This window comes from Doryrhamphus excisus, chromosome 22 (genome assembly GCF_030265055.1).
Source record: "Doryrhamphus excisus isolate RoL2022-K1 chromosome 22, RoL_Dexc_1.0, whole genome shotgun sequence".
NCBI classification, from domain to species: domain Eukaryota; kingdom Metazoa; phylum Chordata; class Actinopteri; order Syngnathiformes; family Syngnathidae; genus Doryrhamphus; species Doryrhamphus excisus.
Window position 1 is genome coordinate 3,986,321 of NC_080487.1, and position 27,203 is coordinate 4,013,523.

General features: G+C 40.2%; 1 protein-coding gene across 2 annotated transcripts; it reads left to right on the forward strand.

Moving 5' to 3' along the window:
• Window positions 1-4,666: 4,666 nt before the first annotated feature.
• On the forward strand, window positions 4,667-25,791 carry LOC131110026 (urotensin-2 receptor). 2 transcript variants are annotated; one of them, XM_058062669.1, is made up of 4 exons: window positions 4,667-5,098; window positions 6,425-7,149; window positions 9,503-9,881; window positions 25,290-25,791. In XM_058062669.1, the coding sequence occupies exons 2-3, from the start codon at window positions 6,436-6,438 to the stop codon at window positions 9,878-9,880; spliced, it is 1,092 nt and encodes a 363-aa protein (XP_057918652.1). In that variant the 5' UTR covers window positions 4,667-5,098; window positions 6,425-6,435; the 3' UTR covers window position 9,881; window positions 25,290-25,791. The 2 variants fall into 2 exon arrangements, with proteins under 2 accessions (XP_057918652.1, XP_057918651.1); XM_058062668.1 differs by lacking the exon at window positions 4,667-5,098 and having other exon boundaries at window positions 6,406-7,149.
• The last annotated feature ends 1,412 nt before the right edge of the window (window positions 25,792-27,203 follow it).

Below are 27,203 nucleotides of genomic sequence, written 5' to 3' on the forward strand. Positions count from 1 at the left end.
CAAGTAGTTCTCACCTTAAGGATTCCCCATGGGCAAGTCATTTTTGTTTTTAATGTAGAGCCCTGAGTGGTGTACTCGCTCATCCCTAATCAACACACAGTTGTTGTCTTTGATGTTTCCTTGTCTCTCGCTGTTGAAATCTGATTTGATACAGACCTATTTGGAACAACGCCCCCACACGTCTTGCTGGACTGAAAAACTTGTCTCCAGGAGAACAAAGGAGATCAGCAGCTTTGCTTCTCCGATACTCCTTGCAAGGCTGCATCATGCATGTTGCACGCTCATAACGACAGCAAATGACGTACCACAGCACAGAAAGCTCGCCACTTCCTCCCAAATGTTCTTTCCGGGCTCTTTTTGGCATTCTGCTAAATTGGTGTTTGCCATCGGCTTAAAGTTGCAATTTGTGGCCATGTTTGTATGAGTACATATTATGTATCACTGAGCCAAAAACATCAAACACCCATGACATTCATTTTAGAACACTGCTAGTGCTATCATTAGATTCACCGGTGGGCTTAAGACTATGTAGAATGCTTACTGTTTTAAACCTACACCTGCCGGTTGCCTGGCAACTTTGAGGATGTGGCACAGCTTGAGAAAAAGGAAAAAAGATCTTCTATGAATGTAGTTAGAATGTTGGATTCTCATGTTGAATGATGCCAACGTTGCAAATAATGAAAGAAGTCGGGATGGCTCTGACTGTTCGGTTTCAGAAAGTGTGATGTCACAGTGAGCCGGACTTCCTTATATGGGCATGCCAGGGTACGTCTTCGAGTGGTTAGCGCGCAGCCACACAGCTAGGAGGCTCAAGTTCGATTCCACCCTCGGCCGAGTTTGCATGTTCTCCCTGTGCATGCGTGAGTTTTCTCCGGGTATGAATGTGAGTGTGAATGATTGTTTGTCTATATGTGCCCTGTGATTGGCTGGCAGCCAGTCTAGGTTGTACCCTGCCTCTCGCCCGAAGACAGCTGGGATAGGCTCCAGCACCCCCCGCGACCCTCGTGAGAATAAGCGTTAGAAAAAGAATTAATGAATGTTTTGTGTAAGTCAGCGGTTGTCTGTGTAGCAGTATAGAGCGTGCATACAGGGAGCAACTTACCTGTATACAAATACAACGGTATACATTTTTAATGATAATGATTAGTACGATGGTTAATACATTGGTAATGAATACAAAAACTTTAAATAATATAAAAGTCAATAAGGACATGTAATTTAAATAATGTGAAATAAAATAATCAAAATGAGACTACAAATAATACATATAATTCAGCAACAGAATAGTATAGTATAGTGTGTATATATAATAGAAGTGATGAGAAAAGCAAATGGCCCACAGCACAAATGCTCATTGTAAGTGCTGGCTAGTGGGGGCCAGCAAAGGGGGGGGGGGGGGGGGGGGATCACGCCCACATCCATCACTTTACCTAGCCTAGAAGACCCCTGCTTTACACAAACAGATCAAATGAGTTCCTTCCTGCTAGAAGGACACTCTTTGTCTCGGTGTATAGCTTTGCAAAGAGTGAAGGTCACCACAAAGACACGTTAGAGTACCCTGGGAAACAAAGCAGCTTTTATAGACTACAAAAGCTTTTCCGAGTGCTTACGTTCTATCATTTTATGCTACAGTATTTTAGCTCGACGTGGATATGTTGCTTCCCTTGTGAAAGTGGACTGGGATTTAGCATGCCAACACAACTGGCAATTAAGGAGATAGTAATCTGTTGTCTCCTTTTCCTTCCTGATTTACTTTTCGAGCCTGAATGTGTTTTCCTGCTAATGAGGTGTGACACGCAGACACACTCCATCATTTACTGTCTTGGTGGCAGAGCTCGATTAGGGGCTGGGATGTCACATAGTACAGATAGAGACCATGTTTTATTAATCACCGGGAGAAATTCCAGTATGGGCAGAACTATCGAGTTTCTGGTGATATCCATTTGCTTCCGATAGGCTTTGTTACCAGGACTGAATTATGTTTTGATTTCTTGTTTATCCGTGGGCCTATTGCACAAAACTAGGGTAAGGTATTAAGCCGGGATAATGTAGTATTTATTAGAAAGAAATGTTTAATATTGTACGTCAAAAACCAAATGTAATTGCAGAACCACTGCTGGGTTTCACTAAATCACTGATTAATCAATGAAGAATGAGTCAACCCTAGACAGTTGTATATAGTACATAACCATCCCAAAACATTTAATAATTTAATGTAAACACTTTGATATAGACCAAGCTCACTTCACTTCTGGATTCCTACCAGGGACAAGTGACAAGAGGGAAACTCGGAACTACTCTTGCAGAACCAACCCCAAATATTTGCATAAGCCTGGTAAACAGAAATGCATGCAAACGTTTGCATTTTCTTTTACACGTTTCTGTGACCTGGATTATAACTGCATTTTCCATTTGAATGCAGCTCTGTCACCAGGGATGGAAACTTGGTTTCTATAACATTCATTTCTTGTCATTACACAATTAAAAAATAAACATTATTATTGTTTTAAAAAGCGCACAGAAGTATGTAGCATAATGAGGTATTCATAAGCTTCTTATATTTTGCACATATGATCTTCCACAGCATTCATTCATTCATTCATTTTCTACAGCTTATCCTCACGAGGGTCGCGGGGGTGCTGGAGCCTATCCCAACTGGACTGGTGGCCAGCCAATCACAGGGCACATATAGACAAACAACCATTCACACTCACATTCATACCTATGGACAATTTGGAGTGGCCAATTAACCTAGCATGTTTTTGGAATGTGGGAGGAAACCGGAGTACCCGGAGAAAACCCACGCATGCACAGGGAGAACATGCAAACTCCACACAGAGATGGCCGAGGGTGGAATTGAACTCGGGTCTCCTAGCTCTGAGGCCTGCGCGCTAACTACTCGGTCGCCGTGCAGCCCTCTTCCACAACAAAATAGCAAAATATATGTGATCTATGTGATGCATTAACTGGCTGTGGATGTATTGTGTTTTTGTTTTGTTGCACCGTGAGTAAGACTGTGCTTCTCTTTGATAAATATCCATATATGTACAGCCCTTGGGCCAAATCTTTTAACCGAAAAAGTTTGCCCACCCCTAATCGAATCTGTTTTCACCATTATTCACTTCTCATGTTCAGTACACTGAACACAACCTATGAAAAAAAAAACACACTTACTGTATGGACTCAAAGGTCTCATTTAAGGCCCACTTTTGGTCATAATCTAATCGTCCCTGTAATGTGAGGGTGTGCTGGTCCATAAACGGGATGACCAAATAAAGAGAAAATTTGACAAAATAAAGGAAGGAAAAGACACATTGCATTAGCAGTCTGGGATTGCTCCGACCAACGTTTACCTCATGTGTTTGGGCAACTTTGGCCTCAATGAAAGAAAAATGATCCCTGTTCCAATATATACACTTACTGCACGGTACACTGACACAGTTCTTTAAATCATTCTCCTTTACACTGGGGTAGCGTTGCACAGCCTTAACGACTTGTAATGTACCTCTTATATATCCAGCCATTCATTTTCAATACCGCTTGTCTTTATTAGGATCACGGGGGAGTTGAAGCCTTTGCATACATATATACATAGACATACAGTCCATAAATACATACATAGATCCATACACATGCAGAGACATGCAGTAACTACATAGTTACATACATAGTTTTATAGCTAGATACAGACTTATTGTACATAGTACATTGAAACTTGCATAAGTTTAATGATACTACACATACTGTACAAACACGCATATGTACGTATGTACATAGATTCTGTCATACATGCATATTTTTATCAGTATCAAATGAACACAACAGTTAATACAATTGATGTTTTTTTTATTTGAACAATATTGTGACTTTTTTCCTGATAGTATATTTTTGTCTTCTCAGTATAGACCTCCTTTATGCACTATGTCAATAACATAATATATGTGTCTCATTAGGGCGGCACGGTGGTCAAGTGGTTAGCGCGGAGACCTCACAGCTAGGAGACCAGGGTTCAATTCCACCCTCGGCCATCTCTGTGTGGAGTTTGCATGTTCTCTCCGGTTTCCTCCCACATTCCAAAAACATGCTAGGTTAATTGGAGACTCCAAATTATCCATAGGTATGAATGTGAGTGTGAATGGTTGTTTGTCTATATGTGCCCTGTGATTGGCTGGCCACCAGTCCAGGGTGTACCCGCGACCCTTGTGAGTGAATGAATGTGTCTCATTATTTTCATCATTTTTGGACATAGCTCCATTGTTCCATTGATGCAGTTGATGAAAGCTGGGGTGACCTTCATGCAGCAGACTGGCTGGATGGCAATGCAAAGAAGTGACGCAGTCGTAGGTAACAGCCACCCTGATACTCTCCATTAATTCATAGAAACTTACTGTTGAACAAAACAGTGTTGTCTGTCTAATTCATAGTGTGTGTGTTTTTTTTTTGTTGTGTATAGTGCCAGTGTGTAATGTCTCAGGTGCCTGCGCTATACATCGTATGGAAATAGATCACCAGTGTTACAGAAAAAGAGAGAGAGTGCATATCCTAGTACTTCTTCTTCCTCATCTCCCTCCCACTTTTTGAGTAACAGAGCCTCACTGGCTCTCTCTGTCCCCCTCCCCTTCCCACACTACCTCTCATTCCCACTCACATGCTCTGTCTGGCAAAAGTAGCCCACTGTGATCGCCACTGCGTACATCTTCAGTTGATTGAACATCTGTTTTAGATTTCTATATGTCTTTTGATATGTTTTTGTTTATGTTGCCAGCTCCATTGAGGGAATAGAATAGAACTTGTGAAGCTACCACATGTAGATCCCTTGGGCTTTATTTCCCAGTGACCGACTCATCTGGAATGGTTGGACTTCTGTTTTTGTGTGGTTTCTCTCAAGTCTACTGGATATAGTTTTTTTTTTTTTTTCCTTGTTCCACCACCTGCTGTTTTCATCTCGCAGACAACCAGTAGAAGCTTTTGCCAGTCTTTTATGGAGTGTGACATTTTGGGGATAACTGCAAAGTTTCAAAGGGAACACTGAGACAAAAGCATGACGGATGGACCTGCAGCAAAGTGTTGAAGTCTTCTTTCCAGCAAGACAACACAGGTGATGCATATAAAACTTTAGTAATACTTGGTAATACTTTTAGTTATGAAAGACACACAGCATGAAATGAAATAATGTGAACAGGGCTTTTAAACCAGACCTGATTTAGCAAGAACTTGATGGCGCACTCATACCTTCATGATACATTTTATTATAACGGTGTAGAACTCAGGCAGAGATAAATCACTCTCTTCCAGGATATTACCAATTAACTTTATTCAGGAATCACATTCTCATTATTTCTTGCAATATAAATCACAGATAGCAAGAGGTCTTGTCTCGGAATCAAACAGCACATGGTGTAAAAACTCATTTGGCAAAAGCTCAGAGCTATTTTCAGAGCTGGCTGAGAAGTGTACAGCGTGTTGGCTATCATTTATCTCAGAATGGCCGTTGTCCAAGTTTAGTCTCTCAACATACACAAACAGTCCGAGGTGTCTCGGGGTATGAAAACACATAATCAATGTCATAATGATAGAAGAGGGCCGTTCTTAGTGTAGTAGTTCATATATGACTTTTGGCGTATCTAACTGGGAATCAATTCCCACTCAACACTACATTCAAAATGATTGATTGGCAACCGGTCCGCACTCAAAAGCTGGATTTACATTACAAATTCCAATTCCATCGACTTTCTATATATCGCTAGAGAAAAAAAAGCACACAATAATAATGACTCAATAATGACACATCATATGTTACATACCATTTAGTTGATCTAAACCAGGGGTTGGCAACCTTTAGCATAAAGAGTAGTTTGGACCATTTCCACCAAATTAAACCTCTCTTGGAGAGGACTACTAAATTGAACATATATAACAGTACATACAATACACAATATACAACATAACATACATAGATACCTTAAAAATGCTCTAAATATATTAATTATGGTGTGTTAGTTTATGAAATCAATAATGATCAATCCCCAGACAGCTTGGTTCAAGTCTACCCCGCCATGATCCTGAACAGAAAAATAGATAAGCGATGAATCCATGGATGCTGCATGGTGGTCGAGTGGTTAGCACGCAGGCCTCACAGCTAGGAGACCAGGGTTCAATTCCACCCTCGGCCATCTCTGTGTGGAGTTTGCATGTTCTCTCGCGTGGGTTTTCTCCGGGTTCGAAAAAACATGCTACGTTAATAGGCGACTCCAAATTGTCCATAGGTATGAATGTGAGTGTGAATGGTTGTTTGTCTATATGTGCCCTGTGATTGGCTGGCCACCAGTCCAGTCCTTGTGAGGATAAGCGGTAGAAAATGAATGAATGAATGAATCCATGGATATCATTGTCATTGCATCAACACCTTCCATTTCTGTTCCAGTATCTTCAGAGATGACCACGGTGTCCATGGAGTCTGTGGGAGTCCTGGTGGAAAGGAGCACCAATGCCACAGACCAACCCCAGAGCTCTCATGAGGACACTGCCGCCACCTTCACCATTGGCACCATTCTCTCCATCATGTGCCTTGTGGGAGTGCTGGGAAACATCTACACCCTCGTAGTGATGTGCCATTCAATGCGGAGTGCAGCATCGATGTACATTTACATCATCAACTTAGCTTTGGCAGATCTGTTATATTTGCTGACCATCCCGTTTGTAGTGTGCACACACTTCCTCAAGGGGTGGTACTTTGGTGACGTCGGCTGTCGGATCCTTATCAGCATGGACTTCCTGACCATGCACGCCAGTATCTTCACACTCACCATCATGAGCACTGAGCGCTACTTTGCAGTTCTCAAGCCGCTGGATACGGTGAAACGGTCCAAGAGTTATCGGAAGGCCATCGCTCTGCTAGTCTGGGCTGCGTCGCTTATTCTCACATTACCAATGATCGTTAGCATTCAGTTAATGACAGTGGGCAACAAGGCTATGTGTCTTCCCACCTTGTTACCTCTGTCCTACAAGATTTACATCACCTTCCTGTTTTGCACAAGCATTGTTGCTCCCGGACTGATCATTGGTTATCTTTACATCCAGCTTGCACGGACTTACTGGGTTTCACAGACGGAGACCTTCAAACAGACCAATAAGCTTCCCAATCAGAAGGTAAGTGGATCTGCAAAATTCTTTAGCATTCTTCCCAACCTTGAGGGATTGTGGCGATGAAAAATAACACTGACCTTGAAAGACGTCAGACACAATATAATAATAATAATAATACATTTTATTTGTATAGCGCTTTTCAGAGTACTCAAAGACACTTTACAGTAGAGAAAAAAAAGAAAAACAGAGTAAATGATGCATTAAAATACAATATCCATACATTAATTCAGAGCTGGCGGCACGGCGGTCTAGTGGTTAGCGTGCAGACCTCACAGCTAGGAGACAAGGGTTCAATTCCACCCTCGGCCATCTCTGTGTGGAGTTTGCATGTTCTCCCCGTGCATGCGTGGGTTTTCTCCGGGTACTCCGGTTTCCTCCCACATTCCAAAAACATGCTAGGTTAATTGGCAACTCCAAATTGTCCATAGGTATGAATGTGAGTGTGAATGGTTGTTTGTCTATATGTGCCCTGTGATTGGCTGGCGACCAGTCCAGGGTGTACCCTGCCCAAAGACAGCTGGGATAGGCTCCAGCACCCCCGCGACCCTCGTGAGGAAAAAGCGGTAGAAAATGAATAATAATAATAATACATTTTATTTGTATTATTATGTATTATTAGCGCTTTTCAGAGTACTCAAAGACACTTTACAGTAGAGAAAAAAAAAGAAAAAACGTAAAAACAAAGTAAATGATGCATTAAAATACAATATCCATACATTCATTCAGAGCTAAAAACAAGGCTAAAAAAATATCCAAAGTACCGTAAGATAAATGCCAAATTATCCCATTTCTGGCTCCTCTACCAATAAAACATTCAGAAAACTTCAATGAATTATTGCTTGTTCCCAGAGAATGACAATAAATACTGCTTTTGACAAATATCTTAGCCAAGATTATTTGAAGAGGTGGGCTTAAAAGTCAAAAGTCGGTCTGTTGCAATTTTGAACAGCTTCTCCCTTTCCTGCTATTGTATCACCATAAATTGATGAGTGTGTGCCTCTGACCTTCTCCTTCTCAGCAAACACATTGGCAACAGATGTCACCGCCAGTGGACTCATGTCAAGTGGCCGCATGATAAGAGCATACATAACCACATAGCGCATGTAGCAGGAAGCCATCTGAGTGACCATGACGAGGCCATCAGCTTCAGAATCACAATCCAGTAATTAGGAAAACCATTAGTGCTTACGTCAAATGGTGGACATGCTAGAAATATCCGCAGTGGGTAATATAATATGTCACAGCATGTGTCACTCTCCCAGTTCAATTTTTGATTGATCAGATGTTGGCTGAGGGGGAATAACATGTTTTTGATAAGATAACAATATGGCAATATAATTCTCAAGGTTTTCCATAGTCATAATGAATAATCAATCATATTCAACCACAAACAGGGTTGAATCCCACCCTCGGCCATCTCTGCATGTTCTCCCTGTGCATGTGTGGGTTTTCTCCGGGTACTCCGGTTTCCTGCGATATGAATGTGAGTGTGAATGGTTGTTTGTCTATATGTGCACTCTGATTGGCTGGCCACCAGTCCAGGGTGTACCCTGCCTCTCGCCCTAAGACAGCTGGGATAGGCTCCAGCACCCCACACGACCCTCGTGAGGAAAAGCAGTAGAAAATGAATGAATGAATGAATTCAACCACAAAACAGCGATCATTCATTCATTCATAAACGACTCCACTCTCAACGTGGGGGCCAATACCAAAAAATAGTGTAATTTCGATGTTCCTGAACGCACCTCGTGTTTGTGCTATTCACTGGCGTCAGATTAGCAAATAGCTGCATCCAGACAAGCATCCCGACTTAGTCTTTTGTTCTCGTTTTCTGCAATTTGTGTCGGCACAATGTGTTATTTTGCACTAGCTCAAATTCAAAGTGCACTTTAATGTCTCCTCATTAATGAGCGATCACAAAATAACACCACCGGAGCTCAGCAAAGGTTCCCGTGCATGTGTTTGTTACCTGGGGTGCAGCTTACATGCTGCCAACAGGAAGAGGGCGGGGTATGCTTGCAACATGTTCAAAAGTTAGCACCCTCGAGGCAGCCCCGTAACAATCGCAAACAGTCTTTTTGCATTGTAAATTTAAATAAATAACTGTGATTGATTAAATGAATAAGACATTTGAGAAGTTTGCATTCAAAACTTTTCGCAATTTGGGTCGCCGCTTTTCCTTGAAGGATGATGGCGGGCCCCGCAGCCAAATCAATTGAGAATCACTGCTTTATTACATGTAAATATGAGTACAAAGGGAAAATGATAGTAAAAGTATATACAGGGGTCGGCAACCTACTCATAATACATGCTGTTATTGTACTGTGTTCCATGTGTTTTTATTGTCTGTTTCCAGGTTCTCTACCTGATTTTTACCATTGTGCTCCTCTTCTGGGCATGTTTTTTGCCCTTTTGGATATGGCAACTTCTGGGCCAGTTCCACCCATCGCTGCCCCTGTCCTACAAAGCCAAGCGCAACATCAATTACCTGACGACGTGTCTGACGTACTCCAACAGCTGCATCAACCCATTCCTTTACACTCTTCTCACCAAGAACCATAAGGAGTACCTGAGGAAGCACAACCGGTCCTGGTCAGCCGGCAGCTATTTTAACCGGAGGAGTCGTTTTCATCGCTCACCGCGCCGGTCGCCATCCTCCAGCAGTCAGCAGTGCACGGAGAGCTTCATGTTGACGCACACAGCCTCCCTGCGTGCACACAACAGCAGTTTGTAAGGTAGGCACATGTTTTTAGCACCTTTTGGGTGCTCATCTGATGCAAATTAGACCTATTGTGATGGCCGATAAGGGTGGATACCTGTTGTGTTACATTACCATTATTAGCATCAATGTTGTACTTGGTTTGCACTTAAGAGGCTTAAAAGTAAATTTCACTTCACCACCGTAGGGGGAGACCTGGAGCAAAAAATCCCAATACTCAATCCTCTCGGCTCCATCCTCAGGCTGACACAATCAATGTCTTTGTTAAATACTCAAGGATGAGGTGAATTGACTTCCTTTCTTCTGATTACAGAGAAAAAAGATGACATTTACTATGGAGCAGGAAAGAAAGTACAAATGTGTGAACAAAATGAGCTAGAAATTGTCTCCATCCATGCCAAGGCAAAGTGAATAGTCGGTATAGAGAGCAGGGGTGGGGGTTATGTTGGCTTTTGGCTATTTTTTTCTGATAGTATTTTGTAATGTAAACATTTTCTATCCATACAGAGAAGACATATTTGTAGTGAAATGATATGGCATCTTTGACATATCATCATCAGTATCTCATGACAGAGCCAAGTGTCCTGGTCCAGCACATAAACATCTTGTTTGGTTTTTTAATCAATTTGCTTTGTATTTCATCTACTTACACTTTAGTAAAAACAAAAATAAAATAATGAAATCTGATTATTTACTTGGCGTCATTCAGAGAAAAAATGCTCTGAATAAAATATTCATCCATATTGATTATTGACTCATCACAATGCACATTGATGAGCCAATTCAAGAAACAATACAAGTAGTTGATGTTTGCTAAATACAAGGATGAAGAGTCTTGATCCAGTCATGATGTGCTATATATATCACTATATTGACACTTACTCTGGTAACCATGATATCATTGGATGCTCATATCACCTCCTACTTTGGTACGTGACAAAAATAAAATTAAAAAAAAAACTTAAACTACATTAGGAAAGCAGGAAGTGAACAAATGTAATAATTACTGATTGTAAAAGTACCAGATGGAGGGGTAGGATTTAATAAGCTTTGCTTCTTCCTACTCCTTTTGGACATGTGGAACTGTGAACTGATTATGGGATGCACTCAATTGTAATCTGATGCATGTTGAAATGAAATAAAACCATTACCATATGTTTCACAAGCAGGACATAAATTTGAACTTCAAATAGTGTTGGATAATAACTTACAACTCCAAAAACTAGCACCAAAATGAAGTGATATCTTCCTCCCTTATCTCAGTGCTAAAGCTGTAAGAATGTTTTACTGTTGCCGTACATTAGCTGTAATGCCCTATCCCGGGAGATTCCGTGTAGCAAAAAGCACACATTTTCACTATAAATTCCACTAAGTTGAAGAGTAAAAGGCCTCGACCCCCATTAGAGCTAAATAAGCATAGCCTTTTTGATCTAAAAGCGTTTAGTCCCAGACCAGTGCTGCTAATGTCAGCACTACTTTCAAGCGACCCTTATCTGTGGCAAACGGCTAAGGAAGACACAAGGACTTATTAAACTGATCTTCTTGTCGTAACGTAATAGCAATTGGATTCCCGTCTCCTAAAGGTCTTCTAGGCATGTACGTACAATACCTCTTTTGTACTTCCGTGATTGTGAAAGAACTATTGCAATTACACTGACTTCAATCATGTTGGAAACTAGAAATGGTAATTGATGTTGTGCGCCATTGTGATAAGAAGCTTTGGATTGGTCTCCAATGTCATGTGTTGTCTGGGATCATGGGAATCTTACAGGGTCTCAAGATGTCATAACTCATGTAAAGCCAAAAACTTTTTATAAAACCGAACGCCCGATCCCAACAACATATTCATCCGTCTTTTACTTCTTTTTGTTTTCATCAGGAGGACTACGTGAAAAGCGGCCATTACTTGTTTCCTAAGTCAATGGCACTTTTCATTTCATGCACTATTACAGCATCATGAAAATAATCTGATGATAAACCAAACAAGGGCAAATCATGAAATATGAAAAAAAAAATGGACAGGCTTGTCAACCCACTGGAAATTGCAGAAGGCCATTCTTCAAGATGACAGCCTGATTCATGGTGACATCTTGCAAACATCATTCAACTCATCACACAGCAACATAATAAATATACAAACAGGTAGCAATATGAGTTAAACCTGGGGGAAACAATTATAATGTTTCCTAAATGCATTTTGTTTAAATGAAGCATTTCATTGGAGGACAAGCAGCTGGTTGCTAGCTACTGCTTCCGTCCACCAGAGGAAACCAGAGGACCAAAAGCCCAGAGGGAAGCTTACATCACCAATGAATGCGTTTTTATATATATATATATTAGTATTATGTATGAGTATGAGTATTATATACCGAGAGATAGACCATCTTTTTTCATTTAAAATTTGTATTTGTACATGTTTATATATTTCTGTGGTATACCATTGAGTGTTAAGTTGCTGTGTGATGACCTTAGCATTGTCGTGATTTCATAATGGAAATGGTTCCTGGAGTATGATAGATCGGAAGTTGTTGCAAAATGATCCAGGGTGAGGAGCCATGAGAGGAACCTTTAACCACTGTAGTGTCCTTCATCGCCAGTCATCACCTGCTGGCTGGCCATGTTAGATGAGCCGTGAAGATTGTCAGTGCAATGTTGTCACTCACGCTGATTTATATTTGCTCGATATTTTCCAGTCAGCGCAACTGCAGAGGCATCACTTTTTCATATTCAGGGTTGCCATTCCAAGATGGATGCTGACCTTGTAAAAAAAAAAAAAAAAGAATAATATGACTTTCCCCATGAGATAACTTTTGTAACAACCTTTATTTTTCATATTGAATCTCTTCAGTCCGTAAAACCAGTTTCTCAAAGAGACAAACACAACATTAAATTACATTTGATTGGAATGCATGTAATCATCACAATATTATACGTTTTTCCTATTTTAGTCACTGTTAATTATAGTTCCTCTGATCTGATCTGATCATGCCATCCCAAAAGTGCTGAGTCTTAGTGGGCCATCCGTGTGGGTCATCCGTGTGGGTCATCCGTGTGGACCATCCGTGTGGACCATCCGTGTCGTCCACGTGACAACAGCTGCTTATTCTGCCTCTGTGGTGTTAAACTGGCCTTTGCCACACATACATGACAGGTCATGATCATGTAGTCTGTTCTTGGTTACAACGTAGAAGAAGACACGTATTACGTAACTTGTATATGATTTAATGACAAGTTTTTATACCCCATGGACACAGATTAATTCAGATTGTTATGAGCGAATATTTTCAGCTTCTAATGATATACAAAGGTGTCAGGTGTCAGATTTTATTTGTCTCCACTAGTCGGCCTGAGCAGTACATGCTGCCAAAATGTCATGGATGGAATGGCAAGTTTGTAAGGCCGGGCACAGCAATATTAATATATATGAATATGTGTCCATTTAACTGTGGTATAATTGTATTTTCTGTATGATTTCAATTGTTTTTAATTTTTTTAAGTAAAAACTACAGAATTTTCACATTTCCTTAAATAGCTGTCAGGGGGCTTAAATTGCCTCAGCCGAGCCTACCGTCTGAGTGCACGGTATAGCGGATGGAGCATGCTCGTTTTTGTTTGTCAGCATTTTTCCAATAATATAATGTTTCAGAACGAAACATTTAATACAGCATGACTTTCCCATGTAATGTCTTTAATATGGCCACCGTCACTCTTGCTAATTGGACGATAAAATGGGGAGAAATGTCACATACGCAGAGGCACTGCAGTACTCCACCTCCCCCTTCTTTTCTTAACGGCAACACCAGCTAGAGCTACATTTAGCACTATGTCAAATTAAAGATAGCTTATGCTCTGCTGAGGGAATGAATGAACTTCACCACCAAAAGGGAGATTTATATATATCCATGCTCGACAGAAGGTGTTTATAATGCAGAATAGAGTAAGTGTAACTTAGCCATCATAGTCAAATAGCAATTTATTGACAGTATGTGGGTGGGACCGATGTTGTGACAGCGGTGCCATTATTGCTACAGTATATCCAACATCCAAAGTAAAAAAAAACTCATGCATTTGCAGAACAGACCATGATGTGACTCCACCCCAAACAGGAAGGAAGGAAACGGACAATCCAGTAGAAGTAAAGAGAAAACAAAATAACAAGACTTTTCTCCCACGAGAAAGTCATATAAATCATTGTCTGATAAATGACCTTGAAAGTTGAATTTCATGTTGTGTTCTCCTTGGCGTCGGAGATGCCTTGCTTTGTTTATCGGATATCTCATTGTTTGTTGTGGAGACCATTGAGGATGGTCTCACTTGACACGTCCTAAATGTTGAATTATTTAACAAGGTAAGAATCAAGTTCATTCTTTAGTAGTGGTCTCCCCGAGACCTCCTTTTTCCAGACCATAAAAACATGGTTGAATGTTTGAACCCGGTCCCGTGTTTCCATCATTTCAATCACTGTCTTGTGTTCATGTTCTTAGCTGAATAGCTTGTGTATTTCCATCACATAAAATCAATCAGGCAGGTGTGGATGAATTATACACGTGGATTTTTGACATTATCACGAGGGGGGAGGGGGGTGATACTTGAAGCACTGGAAACCAAAACATCATCCATCAGTGTTAGTCAAGATGCATGCACACTGGTCTCTTCGCTGGGAGATGCTCACTGTTTTCTGGGTTAATCTTGGCCAATAAATCACAGTCATGGAGCAGGACCATCAATAAACAGCTTGTTGCACAATGCAACTCGCTCTCACTCCCTCTCTTCTTCAACAAGCCTTGCATAGACATAGACATAGACTTTCTTTATTGTTATTGCACAATAACACAGCAGTGAGATTGCCAACTAAATGTCGTTGCCTGGCTCCCGTGTAATAATAAATAAAAAATAATAAATAGATTACATCAAATATGAACAACAATGTACAGCGTAAACAATAATTTGTACAAATTTGCAATATAAATTAAACTAAATTGTTGTTTTTTTAAGCATTCCACGACATTCTGTAGGGCTCGAGATTGTCTTTAGCGTATGTTCTAAATGGAATGGAGTTCCTTATCGGGTACAGATGCTTTTGGGGGTTTAGGACAATTTTGGCACCTTTCCTGACCACAGATCTTGATCGCGGTTATAGGATGGCTTGCTTGACCTGGCTTGTCTGGCTTCCTTTTCTGGAATCTCAGCTCATCAACACAAGATAACCACCAAGACCTCAGATCAAAGACAAGATATTTCAGAGCAACAAAAGGAAACAAAGACAGGAGTGGATGGGTTGAAGCCAAGTACACGCGCTAATGGTTGCCAAGTCACCATTATTTGCGGACAACTAATGTGCATGTGTGTGTGTGTTAGCAGAGACAACTGACCACACGTTTGTGGTAATACTGGAGTATCTGGAGTTAATTCTCAAAATCATCCTGGATAGGAAGAAACTCGTCTTTGTAGTTCAGACTCTTGCTTTTCTTTTTATTCCTATAGAAGTGAAAGAGCCATGAGCATATTTCTGATATTGGGCAGATGTGTCAAGTCTGTGCGAACAAACAGAGAACCATCTTTTCATTGTATAAATTTGTCTCTCAGGGATTGAGAACTGATAGAGTGATAGCTCTTAGAATAGATATTTTAACCTCATACAAGATACTGAAAACAAATAACCCGAGTGGAGTCATGCGGAATGCCAGCAGACAGTGTCTGCAATAAGACAAATTGATGACTTAAACCAGGGGTCTCAAACACACGGCCCATGGGCCAAATGTGGCCCGCAGGACACTAGTTTGAGGCCCCCGCCTTGATATGAAAGTTTAATGTTAGTGCGGCCCGCGCAAGTTTGATATGGATGCTGTATGGTATCATGTACCCAGAAAAAAATATTACGTTTGATTAATGTTCATGTTAAAGGTTAAATAACTGTTAATAGTTATCCTCCCTATCCGTGTGGAAGCGGTAAGTTTTTGGCTATTTAAGTTTAAAGGAAATAACTTGAAGGCTACCGTTTAGGTCGCTAGCTCTCTAGTTTGCGAGTTAGCATGTGTCTCAAGACCCTGCAGTTGCGCAATATGTTGTAAATAAAAAGAGTATAAATGTGACTATAGTCGTGTTTTGTCATGTCTACAGGACTCTAATAATGCTTTGTTCATTTTAATCTGAAAAAAATAATTTGTCTACCCACCAACTATATGTGGTTTCTTAAGTTTTTATGATTTGCCGTTTTATTATTATTATATTTATTTATTTATTACTGATTGATTGATTGAGACACCTGACTTAAACAATGAGTGCCAAAAAAGGACCTATAAGAATATTTTTGCCATTCATGACATCAAATGCCTTTTAAGTGAGGTTCTCACAGAGTCACTGCATTGTGTGACCCGTTTGTTGTTGCAAGGCCATGCTATTAATTAGCGTGTGAAATCCACTAATACAAATAGAAAGCCCTCAAGGGGCTACTCCGTCATTTCTATGTTTTCCAACTCTCCTCCCGAATGTGAATTAAAAATCCCAAATGCATTAGGCTAATCTAAAATTTCCCCGCCTCGTCATCATAAGATAAGATGTTTTTTTACCACAATAAACCAAAATGATGCCAGCGAATGATTAATATTGTAAATACTGTGACTCATAATTGGCTTAAATCAGGGGAGGTCAACCAAGTCGAGGATGTTTTGTTGCGTCAGAGGTTTCAGTAGATGACCAGCACACAATGTCAAATAACATTCCCAATAGCATCCATGTTTTTTGCCAAACACAAAAGTAAACAGTCATGAAAATGACCTAATTTTGACTGCTTTAAAATTTAAAATAAAGTAAAAAAGAAAAGAAAAATAACTTCAATTATATTAGGAAAGCAGGAAGTGAACAAATGTAACAGTTACTGATTGTAAAAGTACCATATGGAGGGGTAGGATTTAATAAGCTTTGCTTCTTCCTACTCCTTTTGAACATGTGGAACTGTGAACTGATTATGGGATGCACTCAATTGTAATCTGATGCATGTTCAAATGAAATAAAACCATTACCATTACTTAACCTGATGCATGTTCAAATGAAATTAAACCATTACCATTAAATGAAATCTCTCTCTGATGGAGCTTCACCTCACACTCATCTTCTGGTGTGCTACTACTGGTATTTAGCTGCATACGAAAACCAAAATAACTTCCATGAAAGGCCCACTTAAAAATAAAAACAGCTATGAAAAAGTGTGCTTATAGAAACCAATTGAAGGCTCTGGCATAATACAGCCACCTAATCAATTACATGGGCAGAACCTAACCTCTAATGCGGTGAACTAGTTATGGAAATGTCGTCTCTTTTAAGGGACATTTACCAAAATGTGTACAATTAATTTCTAATGTAAAAATGATGGCTGTAAAAGAATTTAAAATTGATTAACCAGAATTAATCGCCATTTGCAACTATGGGCTGTAATTTTGTGGCGAAGCGCAAGGGGGCGCAGGGTGGCAGAGCGTGACGAGGGCACTGATGTTGTACAAGGGTTGAGGTCAGGGTTCTGTTCTTCCACACCATTCTCACCCAACCAACCACAAAGGAGGAAACATGCAATTATCACGCAACATGCAACAAGAGATTCAGGATTGATTCATTGTTCTATAAGTGCCATTTTAAAAATGTTTTTGTACTTATGAGTGCAGGTTGAGCTAGCCAACATCGAGAGTCCCATTTGATTTCAGCTTAATTACCCAGTTTTAGTCTTCATTTCTCTGTTTCAGTTGGATAAGACAAGACAACAGCTCGGTTTCACATGGTCACTGTCTATTTAAAGCAGTTGTATTCTTTTCTGTTTGACTTTGAGTTGGCCAAAACTTAATGGTTTTATGTAATTATCTGAAAGAAAGAAGCAACAGGAAACGCTGCAATTAATGCAGAGAGCACCTTAATTGGAAATTGAAAGCACAGTGTGAGTCTTTGCCTGCTGAGCCCAACAATTTCAAAACCCTCCAAAGTTCATCTTTATTTTTTCATTGACTTTATCTAACAGTGACTTACAGATGCCTTAACACCAAGACGCTGCACTCTACTTGTGGATAGATGAAAAACCCCCAGCATGTGCATCTTATTAATTGGCCATGCAGCTGCTGCATACCCAGGAAATATTCCTGTTGGAGCTGCAGGCGCCATAACACCTCATAAATGTAATTTGCAGGTAAATAAATTACTGTAATTATTGCAATTAAGGTATGAAGAAGAAAGACATATCCATATGGTGGACTGAGACAGCTAGAAGATGATTGCATGGCAGGAGGTGGCAATAAAAAGGGGTTAAGAGGCCGATGGTTGACAGATGCTGACTTTATTAGTTTCACACAAGACAGAAAGGCAGGTGTTACAGTTGTCTTAATGGGGATATTTACAAAAGTTGAGTTTAAACACGAGGAAAATTCTCCATAGTTATGAATGTGAGTGTGAATGGTTGTTTGTCTATATGTGCCCTGTGATTGGCTGGCCACCAGTCCAGGGTGTATCCCATCTCTTGCCAGATTTGCTGGGATAGGCTCCAGCACCCCCTGTGACCCTCGTGAGGAAAAGCGGTAGAAAATGAATGAATGAATGAGTGAAAACACACTCATTTGAAGTACATGGCTATTTGTTACAATAGAAGGACATAGCTAATTGTTCTAGAAATAGTGTCACTTATAATAACAAAGAGCTTTAACTCAAGCTAAATGACTCAAGACAAAGAGCAACAACAAAAGAGAGCGAGAGAGACTAACAACGTGTGTGACAAAGGAATTCTGAAGGGTCGGCTAAAATGATGTTATGAACGTGTGACTGTTTTTATACATAGCGACTATCCTGCCCTCCTGTAGTCTGTTTTTCATGCAGTCTTTACAAACTGTTCACGTTGACTGATGTTTCTATTTAATGATCCAAGGCTACAACAAAAACATGACTCTAGTGATGCATAAAGGAGCTGAGAATGTGGCATTGTGATGCTGCTGGAAACTAAAAAGCAGATGGAAAAGCCAAGCAAGTAAGTGATAAACAAACCCAGATTACCTGCACCTGTGCTTATAAAGAAAATGGTATACTGCCTCTAAGAGACCTGACGTAACCCATGACAGACAGACAAACAGATGTGTCTCTTTCTTTGAATTTTTGGTGCAGATTCCAGGACACACATTTAGGAAAAAGTGCATTGTGGTGCTGTTAACGATCAGCATTCCACACAAATGACACTCGGCAAAAACTTGCAAGAGACACCTTTGGGATACAAGCAATGACGCAGACACTCTGCGAGCACTCAAGTCATCAACAGTGAGACCACAGCGTGAGAATGAATCGTTAGCTTGGACTTTGAAAACACTTCTACAATCGTACGGTGAATGCCTTTCTTTAAATAGAATGTTAAATATAACCGTGCTGCAATTGTGACTATTTCTGGCAGACTTTGGGATTGTTGGAAAAACTCAGCAAGTTTTTCCATTGACTTGTTTTACGTATTATGGTGTAAATGTGATTGGGAATTTGGCATCTATTTTCAAAGGAATGTTGATACACGGGGCGGCACGGTGGTCGAGTGGTTAGCGTGCAGACCTCACAGCTAGGAGACCCGAGTTCAATTCCACTCTCGGCCATCTCTGTGTGGAGTTTGCATGTTCTCCCCGTGCATGCGTGGGTTTTCTCCGGGTACTCCGGTTTCCTCCCACATTCCAAAAATATTCCAACATTCCAAATTGTCCATAGGTATGAGTGTGAATGGTTGTTTGTCTATATGTGCCCTGTGATTGGCTGGCGACCAGTCCAGGGTGGACCCCGCCTCTCGCCCGAAGACAGCTGGGATAGGCTCCAGCACCCCGGCGACCCTCGTGAGGATAAGCAGTAGAAAATGAATGAATGAATGTTGATACACATGACGGAATGTACAATTGCAAACCCAACTGATCATAAAAATTAATAATTATACCACACTTTGTGTTTAATCTTAACATCAAACCCAAATGTTTTCATCCATCTGTTCATTTTCTATGTCGCTTATTATCATTAGAGCCGTGCGGGTATGCTGGAGCCTACCCCATCTGACTTTGGACAAGAGGCGTGGTACACCCTGGACTGGTGGCCAGCCAATTTCAGGCATTTTCAGTTTACAGCAAAAATAAAGACATTGACTTCACTGTAAATGGAGGCTGAAGTTGACCTTTTGGGATTGGTGGAGCTCAACGGAGGTTGGTTGTTGGTTCTTGTTAGTTAGAGTTAAAAAGTAAAAAAAAGTTAAGAACAAACTATACATTCTTTCATGCATGAAACTAACGACATCAATGACATCGGAATTAATTCTAACAATGTGCTGACTTTCTGGTTTTATAATTCAATTCCCCGTGGCAATATCTTCAAACCGGCACCTTCACAAAGCGCTGCTCTGTTATCCTTTCTTAGCATAGTCAAGCAAAGCATTCAGTATTATACTGACATATTGCATAGCTGGGCTGCTTATCTCCTGCATCGAACTTATCTGATTCAAAGGCCTAATGCTGCTAAGGTTTCCAACAACCTTGGTTTCTTTGTACTGTTTTCAGTGACCACAAAAACCATTAGTCTCCAGTCAACTTCATACTAAGATATATAAACGTGAATCCCTACATTATACCAATGTTTTTCCTGGAAATTATGGCTCTCCCGTCGAACATTAATACAAGTCATCGTTCTGATCTTGCAAGTCCATTCATTGCTTTTCATGACGTGAAATGTGACACGAGGATACAAACATCCTGGGGCTGTAGGCCTCCACCTTGACACAAATAACCAAGGAGAAAGCCATTAAACAAGCACACATGCATAGAACGTATACTGTATGTGAACAAGTGAATTCAGAATCCAAACACCAGATTTTTAGGGAAGCAACTAACAAGGCTCGGCTAACAACTTTTAACGTGTTACCAATGTCATTTTGGACGTAGCGGGCTCTACAGCATGGTCGACGCGGACATACAGTATTTATGTACACGTACTTGTAAAATAATCTATCAGCATGGTTAAACAAGGTTGTGAAAAGGTCAAGGGCTGCTGTCTGATATTCTATTTTAGATCCGTGATGGGATAATCTCAGTTTTAAGCCTTCCGTGGCCCACAGCGTGACATTGTAAAAATCCATTAAAGGTCACGGAAAGAGGTGCACATCACGCTACACCGTCATCCAAAAATCTCTAACAATGTATCGTTTGATATATATGCTGGGAGCGTGTGATAATGTAATAATAAATAAATAAAATTAATTTTTTATGCATCGTTTACTCAGTTTTCACTCAACTCTATTTTTAGTTATTTTTTTCTCTACTGTAAAGCATCTTTGAGTACTCTTTGAGTACTGAGTACTAAAAGCGCTATACAAATAAAATGTATTATTATTATTTCTACCAACAGTATCTTGTATTGTTTTGATTATGTAAAACATTATCGTACCTAGGGCGGCACGGTGGTCTAGTGGTTAGCGTGCAGACCTCACAGCTAGGAGACCAGGGTTCAATTCCACCCTTGGCCATCTCTGTTTGCATGTTCTCCCCGTGCATGCGTGGGTTTTCTCCGGGTACTCCGTTTTCCTCCCACATTCCAAAGGTTAATTGGCCACTCCAAATTATCCATAGGTATGAATGTGAGTGTGAATGGTTGTTTGTCTATATGTGCCCTGTGATTGGCTGGCCACCAGTCCAGGGTGTACCCTGCCTCTCACCCAAAGACAGCTGGGATAGGCTCCAGCACCCCCGCAAATTGTTAAAATTCAGGCGATGCCCAACCTACTCCGGATTATCCTCATTTTCCCGGGAAGTCTTTCTCAGTAGCCCGAGTCAGAAAGCGCCAGGCCCCACTGTCCCCCCACCCTAGGGACCCACACATGGCCACGGCCGGTGGCTAGAACATCCTTATGGACACATCATACTTAAATCAGAGTTGTTTTCTTTGACGTATCCCTGGAGTCAAACAACTGTGCTCTGTGACGCACGTCCCTTCAGGTGTCCATCTGCCTTTTTTTTTTAAAACCTTTTTTCCAGTCACCTTTTGCATACCTTCTTCTGTTCTCTGTCCAAGCCATATAATCTCTGTGCTGTACAAGCATCCAGGAAGATATTTGCACATGGAAAGCTTTTTCTGATCTCTTTGATGGAAGCAATGGCTGAGTGTGATGAGTACATGATGATGTCTGTGCTGTTCTAACAAATAGGTCCAAAGGGAGCACACAGTGCAGTGCTGAATTCTCAGCCAATTCTCAGTTTACTGCTTACTATTCATATTTCAATGCTAAATAACTTGCAAGTATACATTCACCCCAGTTCTAATTGCATCAATGACAGATATCAATATGATTTCCACGGAATAAGTCATATCTTCACACCCTAATATGACGCTGGAACATATTCATTTGCAAGGTTGATTGATTTAAATCTCTGAGGGTGTGAAGTGGAAGAATGTTCTCGAATAACATGTCAACACATGAAATAGACAAAAATGATCTCTGTTAATATTGAGTGTCAAGGTTCAACACCCTTGAGACTGAGCATTTTATTATTTGGGAAAACCCCAATAAGTACACTGTATGTGCTGTATAGTATGTATTTGGCTGCATGACATCCAGTTAGCATATGTAAAGCTTTGACTCCAACTGGTCAACCTTGAGTGATGGAACCCAGACATCGACAGCCGACTGTGAACTGCTCATTTAGTCTAGTGACTTTTTGATTATGACGCCTTTACACATCAGGGGGAAATATGCAGCTGACTGGCCGATGCTGCCACGTGGGTGATAAGGACATTTGACTGCCACTCCTGGAACAGGACAGCGGTACGAATTAGAAAGGGGGGTGGTGGTGGTGGAAGGATGGTAATGAAAGGGACAAATCATTGAGAAGGGCGCTGGGCCAAATGCATCGCAATCTCAAGTTAACAGGTGTCGAACGAACAAATGGACAGAAGGTTGGCGGGGGCGCGGAGTCGTTGTGGTGTCTATTTTCTGTCCCCGGGCTATTTAAACATGACTCGATTGCTATGGGTATTGGGGACAAGGAGGACACACACTAAGCCCCTCCATCCTCAAGTGTTCCCTAACTGATTTGGAATAAACACCTATCAATTGGGACTAACATAAAACTATAAAACAGATCTGAACACACCCATACCTATGTTGGGGTCTGTTTGAGGTATTGAGGATTTAGAGCAGGGGTCTCAAACACGCAGCCCATGGGCCAAATGTGGCCCGCAGGACACTAGTTTGAGGCCCCTGCCTTGATATGAAAGTTTAATGTTACTGCGGCCCGCGCAAGTTTGATATGGATGCTGTATGGTATCATGTACCCAGAAAAAAATATTACGTTTGATTAATGTTCATGTTAAAGGTTAAATAACTCTTAATAGTTATCCTCCCTATCCGTGTGGAAGTGGTAAGTTTTTGGCTATTTAAGTTTAAAGGAAATAACTTGAAGGCTACCGTTTAGATCGCTAGCTCTCTAGTTTGCGAGTTAGCATGTGTCTCAAGACCCTGCAGTTGCGCAATATGTTGTAAATAAAAATAGTATAAATGTGACTATAGTCGTGTTTTGTCATGTCTACAGGGCTCTAATAATGCTTTGTTCATTTTAATATGAAAAAAATAATTTGTCTACCCACCAACTATATGTGGTTTCTTAAGTTTTTATTATTTGCTGTTTTATTATTTTTATTATATTTATTTATTACTGATTGATTTTCTTTATTCTTGATTTGTTTATTTATTTTTCATCTTATTTTGCGCAGAAAAATAAAAATTAAGATATTTGAGAACAGTGGAATGTTTTATCAGCGCTTTTATTGTAGAAAATCGGAACCAAAGCACTAAAAATGTTTGTATATTTTTCTGTAAGTAAATTGAGTTTGAGACCCCTGATTTAGAGGGTGCAGGTTCATGACGTTGACCTTCAGCTCCTTTGTTGTTTTATCCAAATTCCATATTGGTCACCATCTGGCTCTTTTACATGGCATCAAATAGTGAGCTTGTTAGGTAACTTGATGGATTCCTTTTATTTTTGTTTGATTTAGTTGCAGGGTATGAAAATATTTCCCTTTTGTTGTCTGGTTATTCCATTTTGTTGTCTTGACTGCATTAAAGGTATGATCAAACAACTCCAAAATGAGGGTTGTTTGGTTGCTGTAGAGATGAAAGAGCTCAGGAACTAACAGAGGAACATCATCTAACAGAGTCAGATCCAAAGTGTAAATCTGTCCAGCAGCAACAAGAAAGGCAGAAGCAGGAGTCGTGTGTGTCTGTTTGCTCACACGTTTGAGATTTTGGTGATTTGCCACCAACTTTACGGTGCACTGGGTCAAGCGACAGTGTCAGGTTTTGCAATGCCAAACCACACGCTACGACGGGGCTATTTTGGTGATGGTATCCATTGGCATACTACGTGTGCAGCCTGCCACACTGTTGAACTGACTGTTCTTCCCTTTTGTACTTTGGGATTCCAATCAAGCTCTTCTGCAATGTACTATTTAAGATTAATATGGTGTGTGTGTACATGATGTGTTGCAGGACAATATTGTCACACAGCAGATTCCTCAATCAGCAACAGTCGGTTGCAAGTTGAGTTTTTTTGCTCTAAGCCTCCCCCTACAGTTGTGAAGTTGAATTTGTATGTTGATAATATATTCACAAAGTGAAATAATAGACATATTGTAAAAATAACAAATCAAATCTAATTATCATCTCTTTTTTCATGCATCTCTTTAATTGGGGTATGATGTAATACGGATACCATCACATTCAGGCCACACAAAACATATTGGAAAAAAACAGAGTATGAAGTTGTAATATTATGAAAATAAAATATTTTGTTTAATACAACAATGTTGTGGCGGCACAACGGTCGAGTGGTTAGCGCGCAGAGGAGGAGGACCAGGGTTCGATTCCACCCTCGGCCATCTCTGTGTGGAGTTTGCATGTTCTCCCCGTGCATGCGTGGGTTTTCTCCGGGTACTCCGGTTTCCTCCCACATTCCAAAAACATGCTAGGTTAATTGGCGACTCCAAATTGTCAATAGGTATGAATGTGAGTGTGAATGGTTGTTTGTCTATATGTGGCGACCAGTGGTTGTTTGTCTATATGTGGCGACCAGTCCAGGGTGTACCCCGCCTCTCGCCCGAAGACAGCTGGGATAGGCTCCAGCACCCCTGTGACCCTTGTGAGGAAAAAGCGGTAGAAAATGAATGAATGAATGAACAACAATGTTGTAATTTTAACAAAATTGTTGTCAAAATTCCCAAATTCAGATTGAACTTACTGACTTTATTCTCACTGTAGTAGCAGTAGGATATTTTTATTAATAATAATGTGCCCAAAGACAATTGGTTCCCTGTATTTGTCCGTGAGTCCACCACCAAATGTTGTGTTTGAGTGCTTTCAAAACTTGACAATTATGTTCTCTCTCCTTGATAGATAAGACTGAGATGAGCAGATGGAAGAAAAGAAAAGGACCAAAGACAGACGCAGTTGACTCTTCATTTCTATAACATCAACAGAATTCATTAATTAGACAAAAAAGAAGATGAATAGTGTGTACTTTAGCACATATTATATAAAGAATCTCCGTGCTGGAGCTGTTAGACTGTGTAAAAAAACAAACCAACGCCTATTCATATACTGTATATTTGCTCTTGTCTTTTTCTCATGAATGAAACATGGCCAAGACCTTTTCTGCTAACTATGTTTACCGTCTGTGCTTCTTGTTATGCAATGTCTGCATGCAAAACTGTTCCAAATTGTGATGATGTAATTAAGGCTGATTGTGTACACAGCCAACGACAGAAGCCATGAACTTGTGTTCGTATGTTTTCTTAACAGGCTGAAAAGAAATGCATGGTTACTTTCTGCACAGGTGATCGGCTTCACACAATGTCAGCGCCATGTTCGTCAAGCTTAATAAAGTATTCCAACCTGTCTTGAATTGATGATCTTCTATGCGCTATTAAAGTTCATTCTGAATAATAATAATGTGAAGTTTCAAGAGTTTAACCTTTCATTGGTCATTATTTGTATAGTAATCGAACATTTGAAGTTCAAAGAGATTGGATCAGAAAATAGATGTGGTTATATCTGCGCCATCAGGCCACTTCAAACACCAACAGATGAGTGTAATGTCTAACAAAGAGCAAATATATCTTCAGAAACAGCAGCAGTCTTGTTTGTCAGATGTGGGCTTACGTATCTTGGCTGCGGATGTGAATCTGGGAAACGTTAACTCAAAGCATGACTGTGTTAGTTATCGGTGGATGGAAGACTTATGGGGATTTGGACCTTACCGTGCTATTAAATAAACATTGTTGTTATCCCAAACCAGGGGTGTCCAAACTTTTTCTATATGCTAAGAAGTTACTGTAAAAAAAACTGCATCTCAGCCTTGTGATAAGGGTGAAAAAGCATATTATTTGTATGAACTTGGCCCATTTTTTTCAAAATATTTCAACATTCTTCTTCGATTTTTTTGGTAATATTATGACTTCATAATTGGAGGTTATTCTCCTAAAAATGCAACATTTCTTCTTGTTAGAATAGGATTTTTTGCTCTTCCCTAGTTCGCTACCAAAGACGTATTTATACATTTTTTTCAGTATTTCTTCGTCTGCACAAGAGGCACAAAGAGGTGATGATTCAACTCCACAATAGAGGAGATGGTGCTGGGTGCAGCTTTATCACACGATTTTATAAGATCTCAGCATGCATTTCTCCCATAGATATACCGTACATGCTCCGCAGCAACCAGGAACTTAAAAGGCATCACGGCGTGCAGCACAAAGGAGGTTACTCACCGAAAGGAACACAAACGCTGGCACACACACTTCAGTTGCAAATCTGAAAATTGTAAATAGTTCAAGGTGTTATATTTGTCATAAATAGTAATGGTAATGGTAATGGTTTTATTTCATTTGAACATGCATCAGATTACAATTGAGTGCATCCCATAATCATTTCACAGTTCCACATGTCCAAAAGGAGTAGGAAGAAGCAAAGCTTATTAAATCCTACCCCTCCATCTGGTACTTTTACAATCAGTAACTGTTACATTTGTTCACTTCCTGCTTTCCAAATATAGTTTGATTTTTTTCCCATCTTGTTCCTTTGTAACCTTAATACTACTTTCCAACCATTCCAAACAAACTTTTTCTTTCATGTTAAATCAATGTAATATTGTAATGTTATAAAATGATTTGCCACGGGGCTTCCATTGCTTGCAAACGATATCTAATGTATTTACATTGTATACAACCATATGATTTGCTTTAAACATCCTATATGTATAATATCCATGTATAATAGTAAAATCCATTTCTCAACTATGGCGTTTGCTGTCAT